This window comes from Monodon monoceros, unplaced genomic scaffold (genome assembly GCF_005190385.1).
Source record: "Monodon monoceros isolate NGI ecotype Baffin Bay Population unplaced genomic scaffold, NGI_Narwhal_1 Super_Scaffold_5, whole genome shotgun sequence".
In the NCBI taxonomy this organism is placed as follows: domain Eukaryota; kingdom Metazoa; phylum Chordata; class Mammalia; order Artiodactyla; family Monodontidae; genus Monodon; species Monodon monoceros.
The window spans coordinates 11,305,966-11,327,303 of NW_021703782.1; the positions used below are offsets into that span (position 1 = coordinate 11,305,966).

At 44.6% G+C, this 21,338-nt stretch overlaps 1 protein-coding gene across 3 annotated transcripts in view; it reads left to right on the plus strand.

Annotated features, from left to right (window-relative positions):
- Positions 1 to 2,170: 2,170 nt before the first annotated feature.
- ADRA1A (adrenoceptor alpha 1A) overlaps positions 2,171 to 21,338 on the plus strand; it is an 86,286-nt gene continuing 67,118 nt past the window's right edge. For all 3 annotated transcript variants that reach the window (XM_029203703.1, XM_029203702.1, XM_029203701.1), the window contains exon 1: positions 2,171 to 3,710. In XM_029203703.1, the coding sequence (XP_029059536.1) occupies positions 2,828 to 3,710 (883 nt within the window). In that variant the 5' untranslated portion in view covers positions 2,171 to 2,827. The remainder of the gene's footprint in view (positions 3,711 to 21,338) is intronic.

The following is a 21,338-nucleotide window of genomic DNA, read 5'->3' on the forward strand; positions in this document are numbered from 1 at the left end:
AAATGAAAGATGGATCGTATTTCAGAAGGTTTAGATATGCTTACTTTATTTTCCTAGAACTATACTTTTATTATAATCAGATTTATTGAATTTTATCTGATTTTACATTCATCTTAAAACATCTGCAAATAATATAATTTACCTGCATATTTGGCATAACAATATGCTTTTTTTTGATTTTAACAGAACCTAAGTGTTCATTGAATCAAGGTGTTCAAAAGTAACTTTATTGGGCATTTCTTTGAACACATCATGCACACAGTAATATGTGTCTGGCAAGTGTCTATTTTTCTTTACTTTTAAAATCAGATCATTTAAAAGAGTTATTTACTACAAATAAAAAATCCCTTCTCCCCGCTCCCCCCACCCCCATGCCACACACACACACACACACACACACACTTTCTTAAAGTTTAGCGAGAACCCAATTCACCCAAGGCAAGAGAAAAAAAATACTGCTGTGCGCACTGTTCCTGTTACCTCAGAGTAATACGGTAACAGCAGGAGATTACGGTACTAGCTGGGGCTACTGACTGTGTTACGTCAGCGAGAGCTGCAAAGTTCCCTGCCATTCTTTGCTGATGTCGGGGAGCTGAATATTAAAAGGGTGAAGGTGGAGTTATTGCCTGGCTGTATTTGGTTTTTTCTCTTTCTATTTTCTCTCTTTATTTTTAAAATCTCCAGGTAAAGCGTCTGTGAGACAGGCGCTTAAAGACGTCTGTGGTAGAGAAAGGGGTGAGTCAGCGGGTGCAAAAGGACTAGAAATTGGTTCGTCGGAAACGGTTCCCTCTCCCCCGAGGGAGGAGGCGGCAGGGCTGCTCCTGGGACCGAAAGCCCGTCCAGTCCCCTACACGCGCGCGCGAGTGGCTCTGCATCCGCGCTCCAGGTGAGTGCGCTGCAGCGCCGGGCGCCGGCGTCCAGCAGGGCCGGGTGGATTAGGGAAAACCTCCCTGGGCCTCAGGGTGAGACCCAACTCCCACTTTTCCCCAAGCTCCTCCCGCTTCTTTCACCCGCACCCTTACCCCACCTCGTTTCCCTTATATATTCTGGGAAGTTATCTCCTCGTTAACAAGTGTGTTTTTTAACCCCGTATTTACCGCTCCGAGGTAGGGGGAAACGGGTTTCTGCAGTTGCTTGCTTTTTGTACCGCCTGTGAGCTCTAGAACTTGTGATGTTCACAGCAGCCTTCGCCCGGGAATCCCGCCTCAAGGCCCAACCGCAGAGTCCTTACAAGGCAAGGTGTGTCCCCACTCCCTGCATTCCTGCCTGAGTCCCTGCGGTCGGCCCGCAGCTGTGGAAACCTAGCTTTCGTACGCAGACCGTGGTCCCCAGCTCGGAAAATACGAGGCGTCCCCTGTCCGCCGCCGCGCGGACTTGATTTTTACACCTACTGTACAAAATCCGCAGTGACTACCGCCTGCACAGCCCCTTAGACAGAATGACGCTCCCCGCTCCCACTCTTCTTCTTGGACCCCCGGAGCCCGCCTGGGTGTGGCTTGAGGCTCGAGTCCTCCGGGACCGCTGATCCTCTGACTAGGAAAGGAATCCTGGACCCATCTAAGTCGCATTCAGCCCTCGTTGGGTCGCGAGGGCTTTGCTCTGGACGCGGCTCTCAGGCCGGCTTGGCTGGTCGACAGACCGACGCTCTCCGCGCACTCAAGTGTGAATTCCTCGAGCGTGAGCGTGCGCGTGGCACTGGCCCTGCGGTCCCAGGGTCGCAGCGGCTCCCTCTCCCAGGCCGCCTCCTCCAGGTGACTGCGAAGCAACCTGTTCAAGTGGCAACCGGGTAGATCCTCCGGGTTTCCACCGGCTTGGCTCGGCGCTGCATGCCCGTCAGCCGCAATCGCGTTTCTCGGGCTCTGGGATTTTAATTTCACTGCACTGCTGCTAGCAGTCCGACCGCCGGGCGCTGCAGCTTGGGGTGTGTGTGTTTTGGATCTCGAACCCCGCGAGAGGCTGCGCGGCGGAGCGCGCCAGGGCAGATTCCCAGCGGCGGGGCACGGCTCGCGGTCCCCTCCCGCGCGCTCGCCTGCTGCTGGGCGAACCGCTTCGGGATCGCAGAGTCGGCGGGACTCCCCGCCGCGTCCGACCGCCAGTCGGGGCAGGGCACAGCCTTGCTCCCCAGGGCGCCTGGCTTACACTCCGCATTTCTTTTTGCGCTCTTTCAGGAGGGCGCTGGCAAACGACGCTCCGCAGCCGCCTCGGTCTTGGCAAACATTCCACATCCACGTCCCCCGGCCTGCGCGCCTAGAAGGTGGATCTACCATGAGTCCAGCCACACTGACGGTAACTGCGGGTGGGGAGAAGTGCCCAGATGCCAACGGTCCCCGCCTTTGAGAGTCGACGGCAGACCCGTACGTGCTTGTGGTTTGTGGGAGAGACAGGCGCTGGATTTTTGAATTCCAAATTATGTGCAGAATGCTCAATCTTCACACCCGGACGGATCCGACAGTACAGGAAAGGGGACTCGCGTAATTCTGGGACTGCATTTTGCATCGCGTCTCCTCGAGCTCCGTGCTGAGTCTCGCGTAGGGAGGGAGTTGGGGCCCCGGGCCAGCGTTGCTGGTGCAGAGGGTCGGCGGGCAGCCCCGCGCACCCATGGCCATGTTGCCTTTAATGCCCTGCCCCTTTGCGTGGCCTTCTGAGGGTTTCCAGGGCTGGCCCGGGTTGCTTCCCACCCGTACGCTCTCTCTTACCCCCAGACAACCCCAGCAGGCAAGGCTCCCCGGAGCGGAGACCTTTTGACTCCCCGCTCCTTCGCTCCCACCTCCGCCCAGGCCCGGAGTAGCCCTCAAGAGCCGGACCTCGCCCGGCCCCGGCTGGGACCATGGTGTTTTTCTCTGGAAATGCCTCGGACAGCTCCAACTGCACCCACCCGCCGCCACCGGTGAACATTTCCAAGGCCATTCTGCTCGGGGTGATCTTGGGGGGCCTCATCCTTTTCGGAGTACTGGGGAACATCCTTGTGATCCTTTCCGTGGCCTGCCACCGGCATCTGCACTCGGTCACTCACTACTACATCGTCAACCTGGCGGTGGCCGACCTTCTACTCACTTCCACGGTGCTGCCCTTCTCCGCAATCTTCGAGATCTTGGGCTACTGGGCCTTTGGCAGGGTCTTCTGCAATATCTGGGCGGCGGTGGACGTCCTGTGCTGCACTGCGTCCATCATGGGACTCTGCATCATCTCCATCGACCGCTACATCGGCGTGAGCTACCCGCTGCGCTACCCCACCATCGTCACGCAGAAGAGGGGTCTCATGGCTCTGCTCTGCGTCTGGGCGCTCTCCCTGGTCATCTCCATCGGGCCTCTGTTCGGCTGGAGGCAGCCGGCCCCGGAGGACGAGACCATCTGCCAGATCAATGAGGAGCCGGGCTACGTGCTCTTCTCCGCGCTCGGCTCCTTCTACGTGCCGCTGACCATCATCCTGGTCATGTACTGCCGGGTCTACGTGGTGGCCAAGAGGGAGAGCCGGGGCCTCAAGTCCGGCCTCAAGACCGACAAGTCGGACTCGGAGCAGGTGACGCTCCGCATCCATCGCAAAAATGTCCCGGTAGGAGGCAGCGGGGTGTCCAGCGCCAAGAACAAGACACACTTCTCCGTGAGACTCCTCAAGTTTTCCCGGGAGAAGAAAGCGGCCAAAACACTGGGTATCGTGGTCGGCTGCTTCGTCCTCTGCTGGCTGCCTTTTTTCTTAGTGATGCCCATTGGTAAGTCTTTACAGCACCTCATTTTAGCATTTAGGAGTCTTCACCCTCTTCCCATTATGCTACCCCAGACTCACAGTCAGGGGTGGAAGAAAAAGGATCTGCATTTCAAACAGCAAAGCTAGGGAGGGCAGTTAAGGAAAGGCTCCTATGTAGAAAAGTAAATTTTCATTCCCTTTCTGCTCTGGCTTCATTTATATAACGTCCTAGGGCACTTTTTCAACTACTGCAAAGTGGCATCCTACTGAAGCAGATTAATTGGTCTCCTTAATAAGAACGTCAAGTTTTCTTAATGCCTTAAAGCATGTGTTTAATTTAAATACATCCATCCTCGGATTTCAAGTCTCAGTCTCCACCAGGCACTTAGGCAGGGGCCATGGAATGCCACTTTCACCTCTGCTGCTGTGGACTGCAGGTTCTTGTGTCCTAAAAGTGAGCACCATGCTTATTCTGAACAAACGTGTAATTTTATTATTAGATTAGATTATTAAGGGTTAGTTATAATGGTCTGCTTATGTTCTGTACCTGTGTTCATTTTGTTTTCTGGATTCAGTGTGGAAGAAAGCACGGTGAGCCACTGACAAGAAAAAAAAATGATATTATGTCCAAACCAATTTAACCTTTAAAGAATTCAACATAATGTTTCCAATAAGTAAATACATTCCGTTTTATTTTAATACCAAGTATTAAAGCAAACACTACTCTTATCCAAAATCATTCAGGAAGCTTCAGATGACACTGTTTGAAAATAATACAGTAATGTTACAAATCCAATTTTCGCAAATGCTAAATTAGCTGTTGTCAAGCTAATTAGTTCAGTATAAACTAAGCTGATCCACTTGGAATTGTCGTCTATCTCTGGAAGGCCTTCCTGAGATCCCAAAATGGTTGTTTGCTATTTTTAGTTTGTGAGCTCAAATACAGACCCACACATTGGTTATCCACTAACTCTGGCAAACAAAAAATTACAATCAAAAAATTAATAAAGGTCTGTTTCTGTACTTTAGAGCCAATTTACATGGCATGTACGGAAAGTAATTTGCAACACTGTGTAGTAAGAGCAGCTATTATTTTTTGAGGGCTAACTATGTTTCAGATATTGACAATTTTACATCATTAGTCCTGTCAATAACTCAGTGAGGTATGCATTATTATCCTGTAATCACAAGTCGGGGGAAGGGATTCTTCGGGTTCTAGAGCTTTGCTGTCTAACGCCATAGCCACCAGCCCCACGTGGCTATTTAATGTAAGTTAAAATTAAAGAAAATTAATATTCAGTCCCACCAGCCACATTTCACGTGTTCAATAGCCACATGTGGCCAGTGGCTACTGTTTTGAACAGCAGAGATATAGAACATTTCCATCACTGCAGAAATTTCTACCCAACATGGCTGCTTGAGAGGCCCTTCCAAGCCCACTCCCTGGCCTTTCATCATTATTGCTTTCTCTGCTCCTAGAATTATATCAGAGTTTTGAATTTATTTAAATAACACTCTTCACTTGTGCCACTGGCTGCTTACCTGCCTGTCTGCATACCATCCCTTCCTCCTGAAGTGTGCACATTTTTTCATGCATCTATCTGTTCACTTGTCGAGTATTTATTAAGCACTTACTCTAGACACTTAGGATGAACAAGGCAGAAGAATCCTTGCAGTAAGATGTTTGCAATCTTTGGGGGGAAATAGACAAAAACAAATATATCTTAAGAAGTCAATGACTAATAAGCAGTATTTTAAAAATGAACAGAATAAGAGGATAGAGTGGTGCTCTATCTATCGTGGCGAGTGGTCAGAAAAGTCCTTTCTGAAGAGGTGATATTTGAGCAGAGACCTGATTGAATTGAGGAGCAAGCCTTGCAAAGTCTGGAAGGAAGAGCTTTCTGGGCAGAGGGAACAGCAAGTGCAGAGGTGGGAAGGAACCTGACCTATCTTTTAAGCCAAAGTAGAATTTGCATATTCTTCTAATTGTGATGGGAAGCCATCCAATCAAAGGGGCTTTAGCAGGTGAGTGGCTGGTCTTATATTTTTAAAGGATCATTCTGGCTTCTGGGAGGAGTGAGGGCTATTTTGGGGTGAGAGTGGAAACAGGGAGACCAGTTAGGAGGCTGTTGGAGACGTCAAGGAGAGAAAGGTGAGGATGCCCTGCACTCAGGTGAGACAGGTGGGGGTGATGTGAAGTGATCACATTCGGCACTTATTTCAAAGGCAGAGCTGACAAGTTTGGACATGGGATATGAGAAAAGGAGAGGACTAGAGATAAGTCCCGGGTTTGGGGACGTAACAACCGGGTAAATAGTAGTGCGTTTTACTGAGATTGGGAAAACTAAAGGTCGTAAGGGGCTGATGGGAGTGTGAAGTACAAGTGCCTATTTTGTACAGACATGTTGAGAAATGTCTACTAGATGTCTAAGTAGAGATGTCAAGTAGGCAGTTAGATACATGAATTTGGTGCTAAGCTGGGCTTATGATATAAATTTGGGATGCATCACCATACTTAAAGCCACAGAAATGGAAGGATCTGCAAGAGAGAAAGTCTGGAGAGAAAAGAGAGATAAGGACCGAGGCTTGGGGCGTCCTGATATTTGAAGGTCGGGAAAAGGAGAACCAACCAGCAAAAGAAATTGGGAAGGAGTGGCCAGGGAGGTAGGAGAGCTTGATGTCCCCGAAGCTGAATGGAAATGTTTCACCAAGGCAAGGGCCATCAGCTGTGTCACATGCAGCTGCTAGGCCAAGTCAGAGGAGGACGGGGAATCAGCATTGGACTTGGCCATATGAGGAGGTGCTTTGAGGATAGTAGTTTCCGTGGAGTGATGGAGACAAAAGCCTGACGGTGTGCTTTCTTGAGAGAATGAAAGATGAAGTGGGGACAGTGAAAACAGGCAACTCTCTGGGAGGGTTTTGCTAGACAGTGGAGCAGGGGAATGCAGTGTAGCTAGAAGGATCTAGAGAGAATTTTCAAAGGTGGGAGACAGGATATCATATTTATATTCTGTTGGAAATGATGGAATAGAGAGATGGTGTAGGCAAGGAAGGAGACCAGAGGGTTTAGAAGTGACAGGGAAACCAGGGTGTATGAGCACAGAGGCAGTAGGTATGGAGGGAGAAAGGTAAAGCTCTCTTCCAAATATATGTATATCCTCAATGAGATAAGAATCAAGATCATGTCAAAATTTGATGAATTTTATGTATTTTTAAAACTAAGTTATTTTAAAATTTCATAGTGACCAAGAGAATGGAAAACATGTGAGTTTTTAAAAAGCAGGTGTTCCTCACTCCCAAGCCAAAAACATTGTTGTGAGAGTTAAATTTTAGATGTGGGTAATGGCAATTGCTTGCGCTTTGCTTTGCACCTCAGGAGCAAATTGGAGTCAGACAGATAAAACTAGACATCAGCTTAATTCCTCTTTCTTCAGGTTCCCTTCTGTATCGTTCTGCTCATTCTTAAAAAGAAATGAACCAAGTACCTAAATGTATATGAAACTATCCTGTGGTATCTATATTCCCTATCTTCAGTAAATTGAGCTGAGTTGAAAAGAAAAAAGCAAGAATCAAGATCATCACCTAAGAGTGGGGAAGGAAGAGGAAAGGAGGGAGGTTTGAGGAGCAAAAGAAGATGTGAAAGATTAATCTTTGAGATGACGGAGTACATAGATCATGGACATTTAGGAGGTCCTGAGGATGTGTTTGAGACTTAGGGTCATAAATTTAAAGGAAGGCCAATCAAGAAGGCTGGATGCTGCTTTCTCACAGCTAAGAGGCTGAGGGTGACAGGGAATGTTGCTGATGACTGACTGTATCTAGGGACCCTGGTAAAGAAGGGGAGTGTGCTATAGCTGATTCACTTTGTTATACAGCAGAAACTAACACAACATTGTAAAGAAATCATCCTCCAATAAAGATGTTAGAGAAAAAAAAAGAGGAGTGTGTGAAGGGACATAGGCTAGATCAGATTAGGGGTCATACAGAGTTAGATGGTGGAAAAAGTTTAGGTGATTGGGAAAAGATAGGTGATTGGGAGTTTGGGACTGCTGATGGTGGCTTAGCTATCCAAGGAGATGAGCATGATAGAATGGGTCTTGAGGTCCTCCAGGGGAAGGGAGACTCTGGTCTAATCATAGCCTCCTTCTCGGATCTGCTGTCTTGGAGACCTGGTAATGTTGAAGTGAAGATGGGCACAAGATCACCGAACCTACCACATCTATGGTCCACGTTTTCTTCCTGACACTGAACTAGTAAGACACTATTTCTTCCAGGAGTTATGGCTGTATAATAAATTCCAGGCACTGCGTTAGACGGAACAAAAAAATGACTAAAGCACATTCCCTGCCCTCAAGGGCCTCACAATCTAGTTAAGGAGACAAATTGAAAAAGATTATCACAAATCTGTGAGATTGGTCCCCAAAGTGGTATGACAAGTGCTGAGGAATAGAACAATGAACTGTGTCTGGAGATCACTACAGAAGCTTCTAGAAGTATTGCAGTTGACTAAGCAGGGACTTGAAGACAGCACAACGTCTGCTGGGCCATCAGTGAGATGTTATTTGTTTTTAGTAACTATCTGAAGTACATAGTTCATGCAAAATGTGAATAGAAGTATAAACACGCCATTACGTTATTATACACAAGGGACACGAGCTCTTAAGTACAACAAGTAGTCTCTTGGGAAGAATAGCTTATCAGTTTGCGCTAGGCTGCCAGAGAACAGTGGGATTGGAAACTAAAACCAGAGCAGGGATGAGTGAGTGCAGTGTCCAAAGCCGAGAGGTGAAGCATCCACCTGTGTTAAGAACCAGACCAGGATAATCGGGTGAGTGAGGACTTTCCATTTCATTGCTGAAGGTCCCTCTGGATTTATGAGAAGGTTCTGTCTCCTCCTGGACTCTATACTTCACTCTCTCCCCAGCTCCCCGCTACCAGGGCTGGGTTGGTTGCTGGATTGAAGAGTGTGATTTCAAGTAGGAATCTAACTTGTCTGCTCTCAAGTCTAAGTCTTGCCAGTGTTGTTTTCTTTCCGCATCCTAAATGTTTGGTTGAAATTGAGAACCCCTTCGGCGGAGGGGACGGGAATCATGCTTCACGTCGTTATCAGTCATTTATACCTTAGAGTGAATGTTTTTTAAAAAAAGTTTTGATCATGAAGCTAAATGAAGAGAATTTGAAGGTGTTAGCCTTCAACATTTGAAAGAAGGAAGGGTATAACGGTGCCTCAAGGAAGCTTGGGCACCTGAAGTGTGTGCATCATCTTTGCTTATTTCATCCTTTTGTCTAGAGGCCAACAGGACTAAAGGCAGTGTGCTGGGTGGAAAAAGTGTTGACCTGAGATTTCAACCCAGGCTTTCTTTTTCATAAAATATGCCTAGCATAGCGCCTAACACAGAGCGAATGGCAATACATGTTAATCTTATCTGAATTGATATGATTCACAGGCCATCACTGACATATTTTTTTTTATAAATTTGTTTATTTATTTTAGGCTGTGTTGGGTCTTCGTTGCTGCGCAACGAAGTTGCGGCGATCGGGGGCTACTCTTTGTTCCAGTGCGCGGGCTTCTCATTGCGGTGGCTTCTCTTGTTGCGGAGTACGGGCTCTAGGCGCGGGCTCAGTAGTTGTGGCTCGCAGGCTTTAGAGCGCAGACTCAGTAGTTGTGGCACATGGTCTTAGTTGCTCCGTGGCATGTGGGATGTTCCTGGACCAGGGCTCTAACCTGTGTTGCCTGCATTGGCAGGCAGATTCTTAACCACCGTGCCACCAGGGAAGTCCCCACTGACATATGTTGATGCAGGATGTTGCCATGAGGAGTGGATGCCCTTGGAGGTCTGAGAAAAAGAAAGCATCAGAAAGAAAAGGGATGAAGGGGGGCAACATCTACTGAACATATGGTTATGTGTTGGAACTCTGGGCACATTATCTGATTTAAATACAAAACAGGTCTTATTGTCAGACTGAGCCATTACTATTATCTCTGAATGAAAGGAGACAGCGTTGGGCTGAGCTGTGGTTCAGGTGGAAAACAACTATTTGAGAATTAGTTTATAATAAAAAAGGCAGCAGACAGCACATGGTAAGGAGGGAGAATAAGTTTTAAGATGGAGTGTTCGGGGAAAGGCAATACTGGCAAGGAGATTATCAGGTGGAAGCAGTGAGGCAGAGAATGATTCCTTCACTGAATCTGCAGAATTTCATTGAGTGTGTAGTATGTGCCAGGCAGCTAGAGAACCCCTGGAGATAAAGACAAACAAATCCCTGCTGGGACTTCCCTGGCGGGACAGTGGCTGCGCTCCCAATGCAGGGGACGCCGGCTCGATCCCTGCTCAGGGAACTAGGATCCTGCATGCCCGCTCCTTGGCGTGACCAAATAAATAAATAAATACTCACCTGCTTTATCCCACAGCATACGTACAACACTCTTAGAATAAACATAACGGCACAACCAGCAATACGATTACTGTAAACATTAAAAAAAAAAAAATCCCTGCCCTAGTGGAGCTGAAAATCTGCACAATTAAATACATAGCAAAGTCTCAGATGGTGACGTGAAAAACAGTCAGGAAAAGGGGCGAGTACATATAATGACATAACGACTCTGACTCTTGTGCACGCCCAAGACAACGCGAGACTATGTTGCTTCGCCACAGGTACAAAAGATCAGGCCCCTGATATCTGTGGAAAAGGTTGACTTCTGAGAGATAACGGGGTGGAGAGAATCTAAGAGCCACTGTGATTTTAACATGAGACCAGTTTTTCAGTTACTCTTGCTGTACCACCAGTCATCGCAAAACATAGTAACTTGAAGCAGCAGTCATGTTATGGCTTGTGACTCTGTGGGGCAGGGGTGAGTCCAGGTCCAATTCACTGGGCTGTCTGGCTGGATGTCAGAATCGGTGGCCGCTCTTCCTCCAGGGGTTGAGACTCGCTATCCTGCAGTGTGGCAGTTCTCTCTCCAAGAGGGCAGGAGCTGCGGGGCTTCTGAAGAGAGCGGCCCAGACCGGGCCCAGTGTCACTGCTGCCTCATTCTGTGGGAAAAGCAAGTCATGAGGCCAGTATACGTTCAAGGGGGGGAGAGAAATAGACTCACCTCCTGATGGGGGAGCAGATCCATAACGGGATGAGGGGATTTTTGTGGCCATCCTGCAGCACCTCTTCCTCACAAGCATATCAAATAGTATTTCTCTTTCATCCTCCAGTTATTTATGGAGAACTCCCCATACGCTGGGCTTTACACGATGCACCATGTAAACACCAGTCTGGGTGCTTGCCTTCCTGCAGGCTTCTAATCTCCACAGGGAAATAGACATTAATCAGATATCCACATAAAAAGTGCAATGAAGACGATGGGGTCGTACCTTGGAAACCTACGCTGTGGATAAGGGTGACCCTGGGCACGAGGGCAAAAGAGTCTTGCTAGGAAGGAGAGCTTGACCTTTGAGCTGAGATCTGTAGAATGAGGAACTCTTCACTGGCTAAAAGGAGGAGGGAAGGAATGGGATGGGTAAAAACTCTGATAGGACTGGCCTGGTGCTTAATGAGGATTTTCCAGGAGGCCAGTGTGGCCAGAGATGAAAGGCTGATAGAAAACTAGTATCGAATGAAGCTGGACAGAAAGAGATCTGACCAAATAAGCCTTTAAAGTCATATTATGAGTTTGTGTTTTTATCTGAAGAGAGCCAGGAGCAGAGATGACATGATCAAGTCTATATTTTAAACTATCAAAGGCTTAGTGAAAAGAGGGCTGTGTATAGACCAGTTGGGAGACATTTACACAGGACAGTTGAGAGGTATCCTGCCAACTAGGATTCTTCTCACTCGTGATTGAAAATATTTATTTCTGTGAGCTGCCACATAGCTCTTGAATGCCTCTTCTGTCGTTGCCTCCAGAGCAGATTTACGAGAAAAGCTTTCCCTGATCACAAATAGTCTGACCAGACTTGGCTTTAAGTTAATTGTGGCTCTTTTCCGCAAGACGAGTGTGTCAACAGAGATTTACCGTCATATTCAAAAGAATGTGCTGCAGGCTCAGAAAACGTCTCCTGTAAGTTCTAACAAAGCTTTGAGCAACAGCCACCGCTTTCAAACCAGCTGCACACTGGCAAGTCATTACTTTGAAGGAGACGATACTTAGTGACCTAAGCATTGCTGTGCTTTGTTACTTCATAGTTTCAGGTTCAGATGCTGGGATGTTTTCCTGAGGCATTTTCTTTGGTAGTTTCACTGTCTTTTAGCCCTTTTACTTGGTTTTCCAACTGGACACTTACGTAGTGGCTTCTCATTTTGAAACTGCATGTTTCTTTACTGTTTGAAAATTCCCCCCCCCCCATGTTTATATTTCGATTTTGTGATGTGAAATTGCTCATCTGTGCTCTTTGGCCACATTTTATTAAGTCATTGATTTTCTTTTTGTAAGGTTATTGAATACATTGAACATTTATCACTTCATATCCTGGGTTGCCAGCTTTCTCATGCTATATTCAGACATGCTGAGAAAATGTACTTTCTTTATTTTTCAAAAACTGATAGGATCTTTTTCATGAACTCCAGTGGAGACACACACACACACACACACACTTTTAGTTGAATCCAATAAGTTCAGTTAAATCCAGTCACTTAAGCAGCGTCTTTATATACTCAGCCCCCCTTGGATAACTCAGCCTTTCAGGTTTGCCTGCTAAATTGTTAATCAGGGGCACACATAACCTCGTGGTTATTGGGGTCCGGGAGAGAGGAAATTGTTGGGCCCTCGGTTGACCTTTCATGGTGATTTTTAGTTTCCTGCACTGGGGATGTTGGCTTAGTCTAGTGACCAGTCCCCAGGCGCTAGTCCCCAGCCATCACGCAGCTGTCTCCCAATAAGTCTGAAGGTGCTCCCCCATGGACCATTGACCCACCTGATGACTCAGCCCCACTCAGTCCTTACTGCGACTACAGACACTCAAAAGTTTATGTGTGTCTCCATTTGGTTCCTGGCTGGGGTGACAATTGCTCTGTGGGCATTAGCCAAGGAGTTACTTTATCCATAACAGCCCACGTGATCACCTTTCACAAGCTTCTGAGCTAAACCCTCAGCAATGTTTCATCCCTGTCTCAAGGTATGGAGAGCCCTGTGGGTTCCTTCCACACCCCTCCACGCCACACCATCTCATTCCACACCCAAGCACACCACACCAAACAGGTGTGCCAACCCAGACTTACTCTCTGCCCACCCACACTGGCTGTCACTTTAATGGGTGCTAGAGCCCTCCTGTGTCCTATCCCAGATGCCCAGAATGGAGAGTGGGGGAAAGTACTTTCACTACCACCTTTATCTTCTTAAATGCCTCTGTGGTCCTTGTTGAGAGGGGAGCTCAGAACAAACACCAGGCTGCCTCTTTTCACTACCTCCTTCCCCACTTTTCCCCACAGTCCACCTGTGGAGGACAGATGTGGCAGGCTTTCCCTTCCTTTTTCTGGCTAAATGGGACCCTCCTCAGAACCATGTCTTCTTCCTTCCTGGGGGGCATCCATCTTCTATGGAACAGCAATGGCAAATGGATGCAGGCAGAGAGAGAGAGATAGGTTCACTAAAAAGGGAATAAAGACCAGGAGTATTTAACAATGTTATAATCTTTATACATATTCAGCAACTATTTTTCCCATTGGTTTTTTTTGCATTTTATCCTTTTTGTGGCTTTTACAAATACATAGACATTTAAAATGTTTATGTAGTCACATATTTTAATCTGTCTCTTCATGGATTGTGCCTTCTCAGGGATGCTTGGAGAGATCTTTCCCCACGTAAGTCAGATAACCTCTATTTTCTCCTCGTTCTTTTAAAGCATCATTTGTCATCTACCTGGAATTTACTTTTGTATTTTGGTATGCGATGTCTAACTGTATTTATGTAGGAATGGTTAACCAGATATTCTTAAAAGCTTTATTGAATAATGTATCCTTTCCCATCTTCTCTGGAAAACTACCTTTGTTGTATTAGAGAGAATCCTGAATCTATTTTGGAACTCCCACTTCTGTTACATTTATCTCTCTCTCTAATATTGGTGCTACATTATTTTAACTACTGTGGTTTCATAATACCTTTTAATATTTTCTAGGTTAAGGCCCCTGGATGAATATTCTTTTTTAAAAAATAAATTTATTTTATTTATTTATTTTTGGCTGGGTTAGTTCTTTGTTGCTGTGCGTGGGCATTCTCTAGTTGTGGTGAGTGGGGGCTACTCTTCGTTGCGGTGTGTGGGCTTCTCATGGCGGTGGCTTCTCTTGTTGCGGAGCACGGGCTCTAGGTGTGCGGGCTTCAGTAGTTGTGGCTCGCGGGCTCTAAAGCACAGGCTCAGTAGTTGGGGTGCACGGGCTTAGTTGCTCCGTGGCATGTGGGATCCTCCCGGACCAGGGCTCCAACCCATGTCCCCTGCATTGGCAGGCGGATTCTTAACCACTGCGCCACCGGGGAAGCTCTGGATGAATATTTTTTTCAAAATGATTTTGTCTGTCTTTGCACGTTCTTCCAGGAAAAGTCTGGACTCATTTTGTCAAGTTACATCTCTTACCCCCACCAACACCAACACACACACACACACGCACACACACGCACTCACACACACACACACACAAATCCTGTAACATGTTAATCATAATTTTTAGTATGTATAGATTAATTTGAAAGGAGACATCTTTATCACATTGAGACCTCCTGTTAAGAAATATGACATATGTAAATCAACTCTACTTCAATAAAAATATATGACATGTTTCTCCATTTACTTCCCAAACTACTTTCGGACTATTGTTTAAACTTTACTTTTAAACACACTTACTATCATGTCCTAGAAAAATGATTGTTACAGTGAAGTCAGGAAATGCTGCTTTGGTATTTCAGCGTTAGATACAACACGTTGGTTTTTAGATCAGTACCCTTCATCATGTCAAGGACATATCTTTCTATAGTTTATAGAACAATTTTATCAAAAATGAATTTTTAATTTTATCAAATGCTGCTTTTTAAATATGCATCCATATAATATTTTTCATTGATACTGATTTGATAAATTTTATTTCCTAATATTAACCTATCCATATATTCTTGGAATAAATTCTATCTGATCAGTGACATTATTCTTTTGTATGTTACTGCATTATACTAAGTATTTTATTTCTGCTTTGCATCTGTATTTCTATGTGAAATGAGTCTATCGTTTTATTTTACAGTGTGTTTTTGTTGCATGTTGGTTCTGAGTTTATATTAACTTTATAAAACGAATTGTGACACTCTCCGTTTTTTTTTCTACCATCTGTAACAATTTAAATAGCGTAAGAATTATGTGTTCCTTGAAGGTTTGAAAGAACTTGCCCATAAAACATTTGGGCACAGCTCCTTTTATGGATGCAGCTCTCAGAGACTGGTTTCTATTTCTTGCATGGATAGTGGTCTATTCTGATTGTCAGATTTGATAATCTTTGTTTTCTTATTTTCTATTTTCCTTCTCATTGAGGTTTAACATTTTAGCACAGAATTCTACATGAAACTCTGTTATTTTTCATTTCTTTTCTATCTTTCTCATTTCCCACATCATATACTTGTGTTTTGTTGCTTTTTGTCTTCACTGAGATATCTTGAAAGATTGTCTATTTCATTAGTTTTCTCAAAGAACCCGTGTCCTAGAGTTATTAATCACTTTGCTCTGTTTTCCAGTGCACTAATTTAGTCTCTAGAAATTTATTTTTCTGGTTATATTTTGTTCTTTTATATTAACTTGAGGAAAATGTTTGGTTCACATACTTTAATTTATTCCTGTCTAAGATTAAAAACAACCAAAGTTGTACATTTTCCTCCAAGCAGACTTGAATTCTTTACTTTATGTTTTGCTAGGCAGTACTCTCATCCAGTTTTTCTGTTTTTCCTCTTTTAGTAGCTCCTTAGTCCTATGTGGACAGAAGAGGATTCATTGTATTATTGTTGTTTGTTAATTTAAAAAATAATTGGTGTTTTTATCCCTCCATTTTTAAAAATTAATTTTGAATTTACTGTAGAGTGGTCAGAGAATGTGAATCCAATAATTTCTAGCTTATGAAATGAATTGAGGCTTTTTTAATGACTTGATATATGACCAATAATTAGCACATTTAATAGATTTAATGTTTGAAAGATATATATTAATTAAACGTTAACAGGGGTGTTTTTAAGATCATCTTTATCCAGTATTCATTATCTTTACCTTTATCCCTGATCTACTTTATTTGTTACATATTGAGAGAGGTATGGTAAACCTTCCTACTGGGAATAATTCTTCCAATTATTTCTTATATTTTTAACAGGTTTTACTTTATATATGTTGATGCGGATGCATTTTACTTAAGAGATTAAGTCAATAATACCTTCATTTAAAGTATTATTTAGATTTATTTATTTAATTAATAGACTTTTTGTCCTATTTATTTTTCCTTGATATGTACATTTTTGAAAATTAATATTGCAATCTCTAATATATTTTTGTTTGCATTTACCAACATACTTTTGCCCGTCTTTTTTTTTTTTAATTTATTTATTTAATTTGTTTATTTTGGCTGTGTTGGGTCTTCGTTGCTGCGCATGGGCCTTCTCTAATTGCGGTGAGTGGGGGCTACTCTTCGTTGTGCTGCGCGGGCTTCTCATTGTGGTGGCTTCTCTTGTTGTGGAGCATGGGCTCTAGGCACGCGGGCTTCAGTAGTTGCAGCACACAAGCTCAGTAGTTGTGGCTCATAGGCTCTAGAGCGCAGGTTCAGTAGTTGTGGCACATGAGCTTAGCTGCTCCGCGGCATGTGGGATCTTCCCAGACTGAGGCTCGAACCCGTGTCCCTTGCATTGGCAGGCGGATTCTCAACCACTGCACCACCCAGGAAGCCCCTGCCCGTCTTTTTATACATCAGCTTGTGTAACTTGCATCAAATGGATTTTTCAGTGTCTACGTGTCTTATCTGGGTATTTGTCTCTTAGTAAAAATATAACTAATTTCCACTGATTGTAACAGATATATTTGGGTTGATTTTTGTCTCCTGGTTTTATGTTTTCTTCCTTTTCTGTCTCTTGCAGACTGGACCATTTTATTCTTTGCTTTTAAAATTCTGCAGTATTTTGGAAAGGTGGTCTCCTATTTTTAATTCTACTAGAGATTATCTTTGAGCTTTTCAAAAGCAGTTTTTTAAACCTTCGTTTCTCTCTTAAACAACCATCCCTATCACCCACCTTTGCCCACATAAGGGAGGAAGTTTATCACACTCTTATTTTCCCTTCCTCCAGAAACCTACATCTTTTGGTTAATAAAATTTTGTGTTTTAAATGTCGGTTACTGCTATTAAATGTTTATATTTCCTATCTTGTCTTTTGTATCTTTCTGTAATTTAGTTTAGTAATACAAATAGCCTTCTGATTATATACTATGATTTACTCATTCATGAGCTCTGGATTTTGCTTTATCTACCATGTGAAATAGGGACCAGCACACTATGGCCTGTTTTTGTAAATAAAGTTTTATTGGAACACAGCCATCTACATTTGCTTACAAATCATCCATGGCTGCTTCCATGCTACAGTGGCCGAGTTGAGTAGTTGCTGCAGAGACTGCATGGCCCACAAGGTTTAAAATATTTGCTATTATATTAGAGTATAATGCCAAATAAATTTTGACCAATAACAACATAAGCCAAACGCGTTTTTTAAGCCCGTATGTGCCTGAGTCTAAATACATGAAAGATGACTTCTCTGAGTATAGAACTCGAGTTATATATTTTTTTAATTTCAAAATACTGTTGTTGTTACTCCTCTGTCTCTTGGTATTTAGTGCTTTATAAATGACTTGAGGCCAACTTGATTATTGTTTTCCTTTTCTCACGTATTCTCTTTATTTATGTGTTTATTTTCTCACCAAGATGTTTACAGAATTTTTTCCCAATCAAATTAAAAAATGTCCCCTGGACATTTCTCTTTGTGGGATAACTTTTTCATTGTGACTGCCTGGAACCCCGTGCACATTTTTTTTTTTTTTGTCCTGAAGCTAAAGATAGCATCCTTTGGTGATCACTTCATCTGCTTCACTCTTTCTCTTGGAATTCATATTAGCTCTATTTTGGATCTCCTGGGCCTGCCCCCTTTTTCTCTTGCTCTTTTACTCACATTAGTCATCTTCTCGCTATTTTCCTCTGACTTCCAAGTTTCTCACGTTTCTCCAGTGTGTGTTCTATTTTACCTAGTTAGCCTTAGTAGCTCCACCACCTTTGCTCCAGTCCACTCCATTTTATTGGCATATTGTTCCATCTTCATTATCGCCTACACTGAATTTGTAAACCCAATAGCTCCTTAAATCACATTTCAATACAACATAGATATTTTCTTCCATATCACTGTTTTAAAAATGGAGTTTTATTTTTTATTTATTTATTTAAAATATTTATTAGTTGCACCGGGTCTTAGTTGCAGCATGTGGGCTCCTTAGTTGCAGCTCACCAGCTCTTTAGTTGTGGCATGCAAACTCTTAGTTGCGGCATGCATGTGGGATCCAGTTCCCTAACCAGGGATCGAACCCGGGCCCCCTGCATTGGGAGCATGGAGTCTTATCCACTGTGCCACCAGGGAAGTCCCAAAAGTGGAGTTTTATATTTGAGGATGTCAGATTCCTCAGATTGATCTCATCTCCTGAACAGCTGAATCTTTTCACGGGAACAGTAATTCTTCTCTTTTTGTTCAACCTCACCGAGAGTGACGTAGGGATAAAATTTGAAATGGGTTCTGTTTGGAACTGGTTGGGTCCTGGTCCAAATCTTTCAGACCCATATTAAGGGGAGAAGGAAAGAATTGTCTTTGTTGTAGTTTATATTTGCCAGAGTATACCGATCTGTTCATCCAGAGTGAGCAGAGAGGAGGTAGAAGGACAAAGATTACACTGTTGCACAGCAGAAGAGTCCTTGTCCTGTTTGGTTGACACAGTGGGTGCAGCGATCTCTCCTCCAGGTGGGATGACCGGCCCCCTGGGATCCATGTCCCGAAGAGCCTCCCTTTACTTCTTTGCTGGTCTTGATGGGAAAACCGAGGGATTTCCCACCCTGTGTGGACCTCAGCATCAGTATTCTCCTCAGACGCTTGAGAGCAGTTACGATTTGTCTTTGAAAACCTATCCCTGAGTCTGCCTGTATCTCTAGCATCTGCTATTCCAAGCCCCTGGGGGTGTCACCTGACAGCAGTTGGGAGCCATCTTCCCTTCACCCCTTTTCTTGAGGTTAACTGAGGACTCATTAGTCCTTCATTCAGGCTGGTGGTGATGGAATTATAGTTTCCAGACATCTCTCAGAGGTTCTAGCTTATGGATATGGCACCAACTGTGTATTCTTTTAGATTCATTAAGAGTTTGGAAAAGGGATGAGGAAGTGCAGCTTGATCTACACATCACTGCCTCAGCCCTGGCAGCTTTTCAGGTTGACATCAAAATGTGAAGCAGAAAAGAGAAGAGCCTGACATGTGATCATTTCCTTTGGTTTCATGGAAGCTTGTGGTTCAAGACAAAGCAATCAGAGGGAGATACCTATGGAGTCAGATGGGGCAGGGTCTGTGTAGGTAAGCAGGCTGAACTTTCTCTTGATCACAAGTGGATGAGATGAAATCATGTGAAGAGCTTAACAAGTCTTCTTCTAGGATAAAGAAATGAAGGAGTTTACGTATGGGACGTGAGGGGTGGTTGCCCTAGTCAGTTCAAGCTGCTGTAACAGAACACCACAGACAGGCTGTCTTAAACAATGGATATTTATTTCTTAAAGTTTCGGAGCTGGGAAGTTTCAAGGTCAGGGTGCAGCATGGTCAGGTTCTCATGAGGACCCTCTTCCTGGTTTACGGACGGCTGGTTTCTCTCTCTGTCCTCACACCGCAGAGAGCGAACCAGCTCTGGTCCCTTTATCGCCTTATAAGAACACGGATCCCATCATCGGGACTCCACCCTTGTGACCTCATCCAAACCTAATTACCTCCCAAATTGGAGGCTCTGCCTCCAAATACCATCACAGTGAGGGGTAAGGCTCCAATAGATGAATTTGGGGTGGGGGACACAAGCATTCAGTCCATAGCAGTGGTGCTTGCAGGCCACTTTTTGCATCTAATTTAATTCCTAGAAAAAGCCTGTAAGATAGAAATCGCCAGGCTTATGTAGAGAAGTGGAAACCAAGGCACAACAAGGAGGAAATGACATCTTGATGGAGCTACCTGGCTGCTCTCCCTGGAACAGAGGATAGTGCTCTGGCCATGAGTTAAAAGCCCTGGGGGGCTTCCCTGGTGGTGCAGTGGTTGAGAGTCCGCCTGCCGATGCAGGGGACACGGGTTCGTGCCCCGGTCCGGGAAGATCCCACATGCCACGGAGCGGCTGCGAAAAGCCCTGGGTTCCAGCTACTCATCTGTAGAAAAAGGGGCTTGCATGGGACCAGTAGATTTCCAGCTTCTCAGCTTCACAATTCCTTGTTCCAATGATATCCTACTCAGAAGCCCAAGATATGAAATGGATGAAAGTCATGCTGCACCTATGGAAGCGGCCAGGGAACCCTGAGTCCTGGACACTGAGTCCTCGCCTTCCCACTGGCAGTGGCCGCTGGGGGCGTCTGGAGCACAGGTTGCTCTCTGTAATAGTATCTGATTCCAGACTCACTCAGTAAAGGGTATCAGAAGAAGTTCGGTTTGCATTTTCAAAGGAGAAGGAGGGAACGCTGACAAAGGGCACATCGGCTGTCATTGTTCTGGAATGCTGGCAGAGCCGTAGTCTTTGCCCAAAAAGGGTTTGAAAAGGGAACATTGCACACTTTTTTTGTGTACTCTCCGCATTTAGCTTATCGCTGGGGCATTTAGTTGCCAGTGAGAAACCTGCTGTTTACAAATTGGTCATGTAGTTTGATCCCATATGATGAGAAATGTTTTTGAAGGTTACCTGCCATCTGCAATCATTTGCTTTGTAAAATGATTTTGCTGTCATCAAGAGATAACTAAAGGACAATCTCAGAAATGGATTTTTTTTTTTTTTAAGGAAACTCTAGGAGAGGGTGTAAGTGCACACGTGCAAGGGACAGCCATCGAAGACAACATTGACCAGGCTTGGCAGACGCCATTCTCCTGCGTGTCTTATTGAAAACCAGACAAGGATTTTGGCCTTGAATTAAGAAAAACTGGGGAGTCACTGTGGGTAGAGAGCAGGGAGGTGACATGGTGGACAAGTGTTAAAGATGAGATCAGCAGTTGGGGCAAGACCCAGGCTGACTGTCTATGTTTGAATGAGAACCTGAACAGGGGTGAGGCCATGAGGCACAGAGAATAGGGATGCTTCAAGGTCGAATCTATGGGAATCAGAGGCTGCATGTGAAGAATCGGAGTGGGATAAACAAAACGTAGCATTTGTGCGAGTGTGGAGTGGGGTTGTAGTGCCAAGGACAGTGACACTGGGAGGATGAATATCTTCTGCGAGGCCTTCAGTTTTGACCACGTTCAGCCTGAAATGATGGTGTTTAAGTGAAACTAACAAGAGCTGTGCTGTTCAATGCAGTAAACTCTAGCCACATGTGGTACATTGAAGTTAAATTAGAATTCATTGACTTTAGATAACGTTAAAAACTTAGTTCTTGTAAAAACACATGTAACATTTTCCCC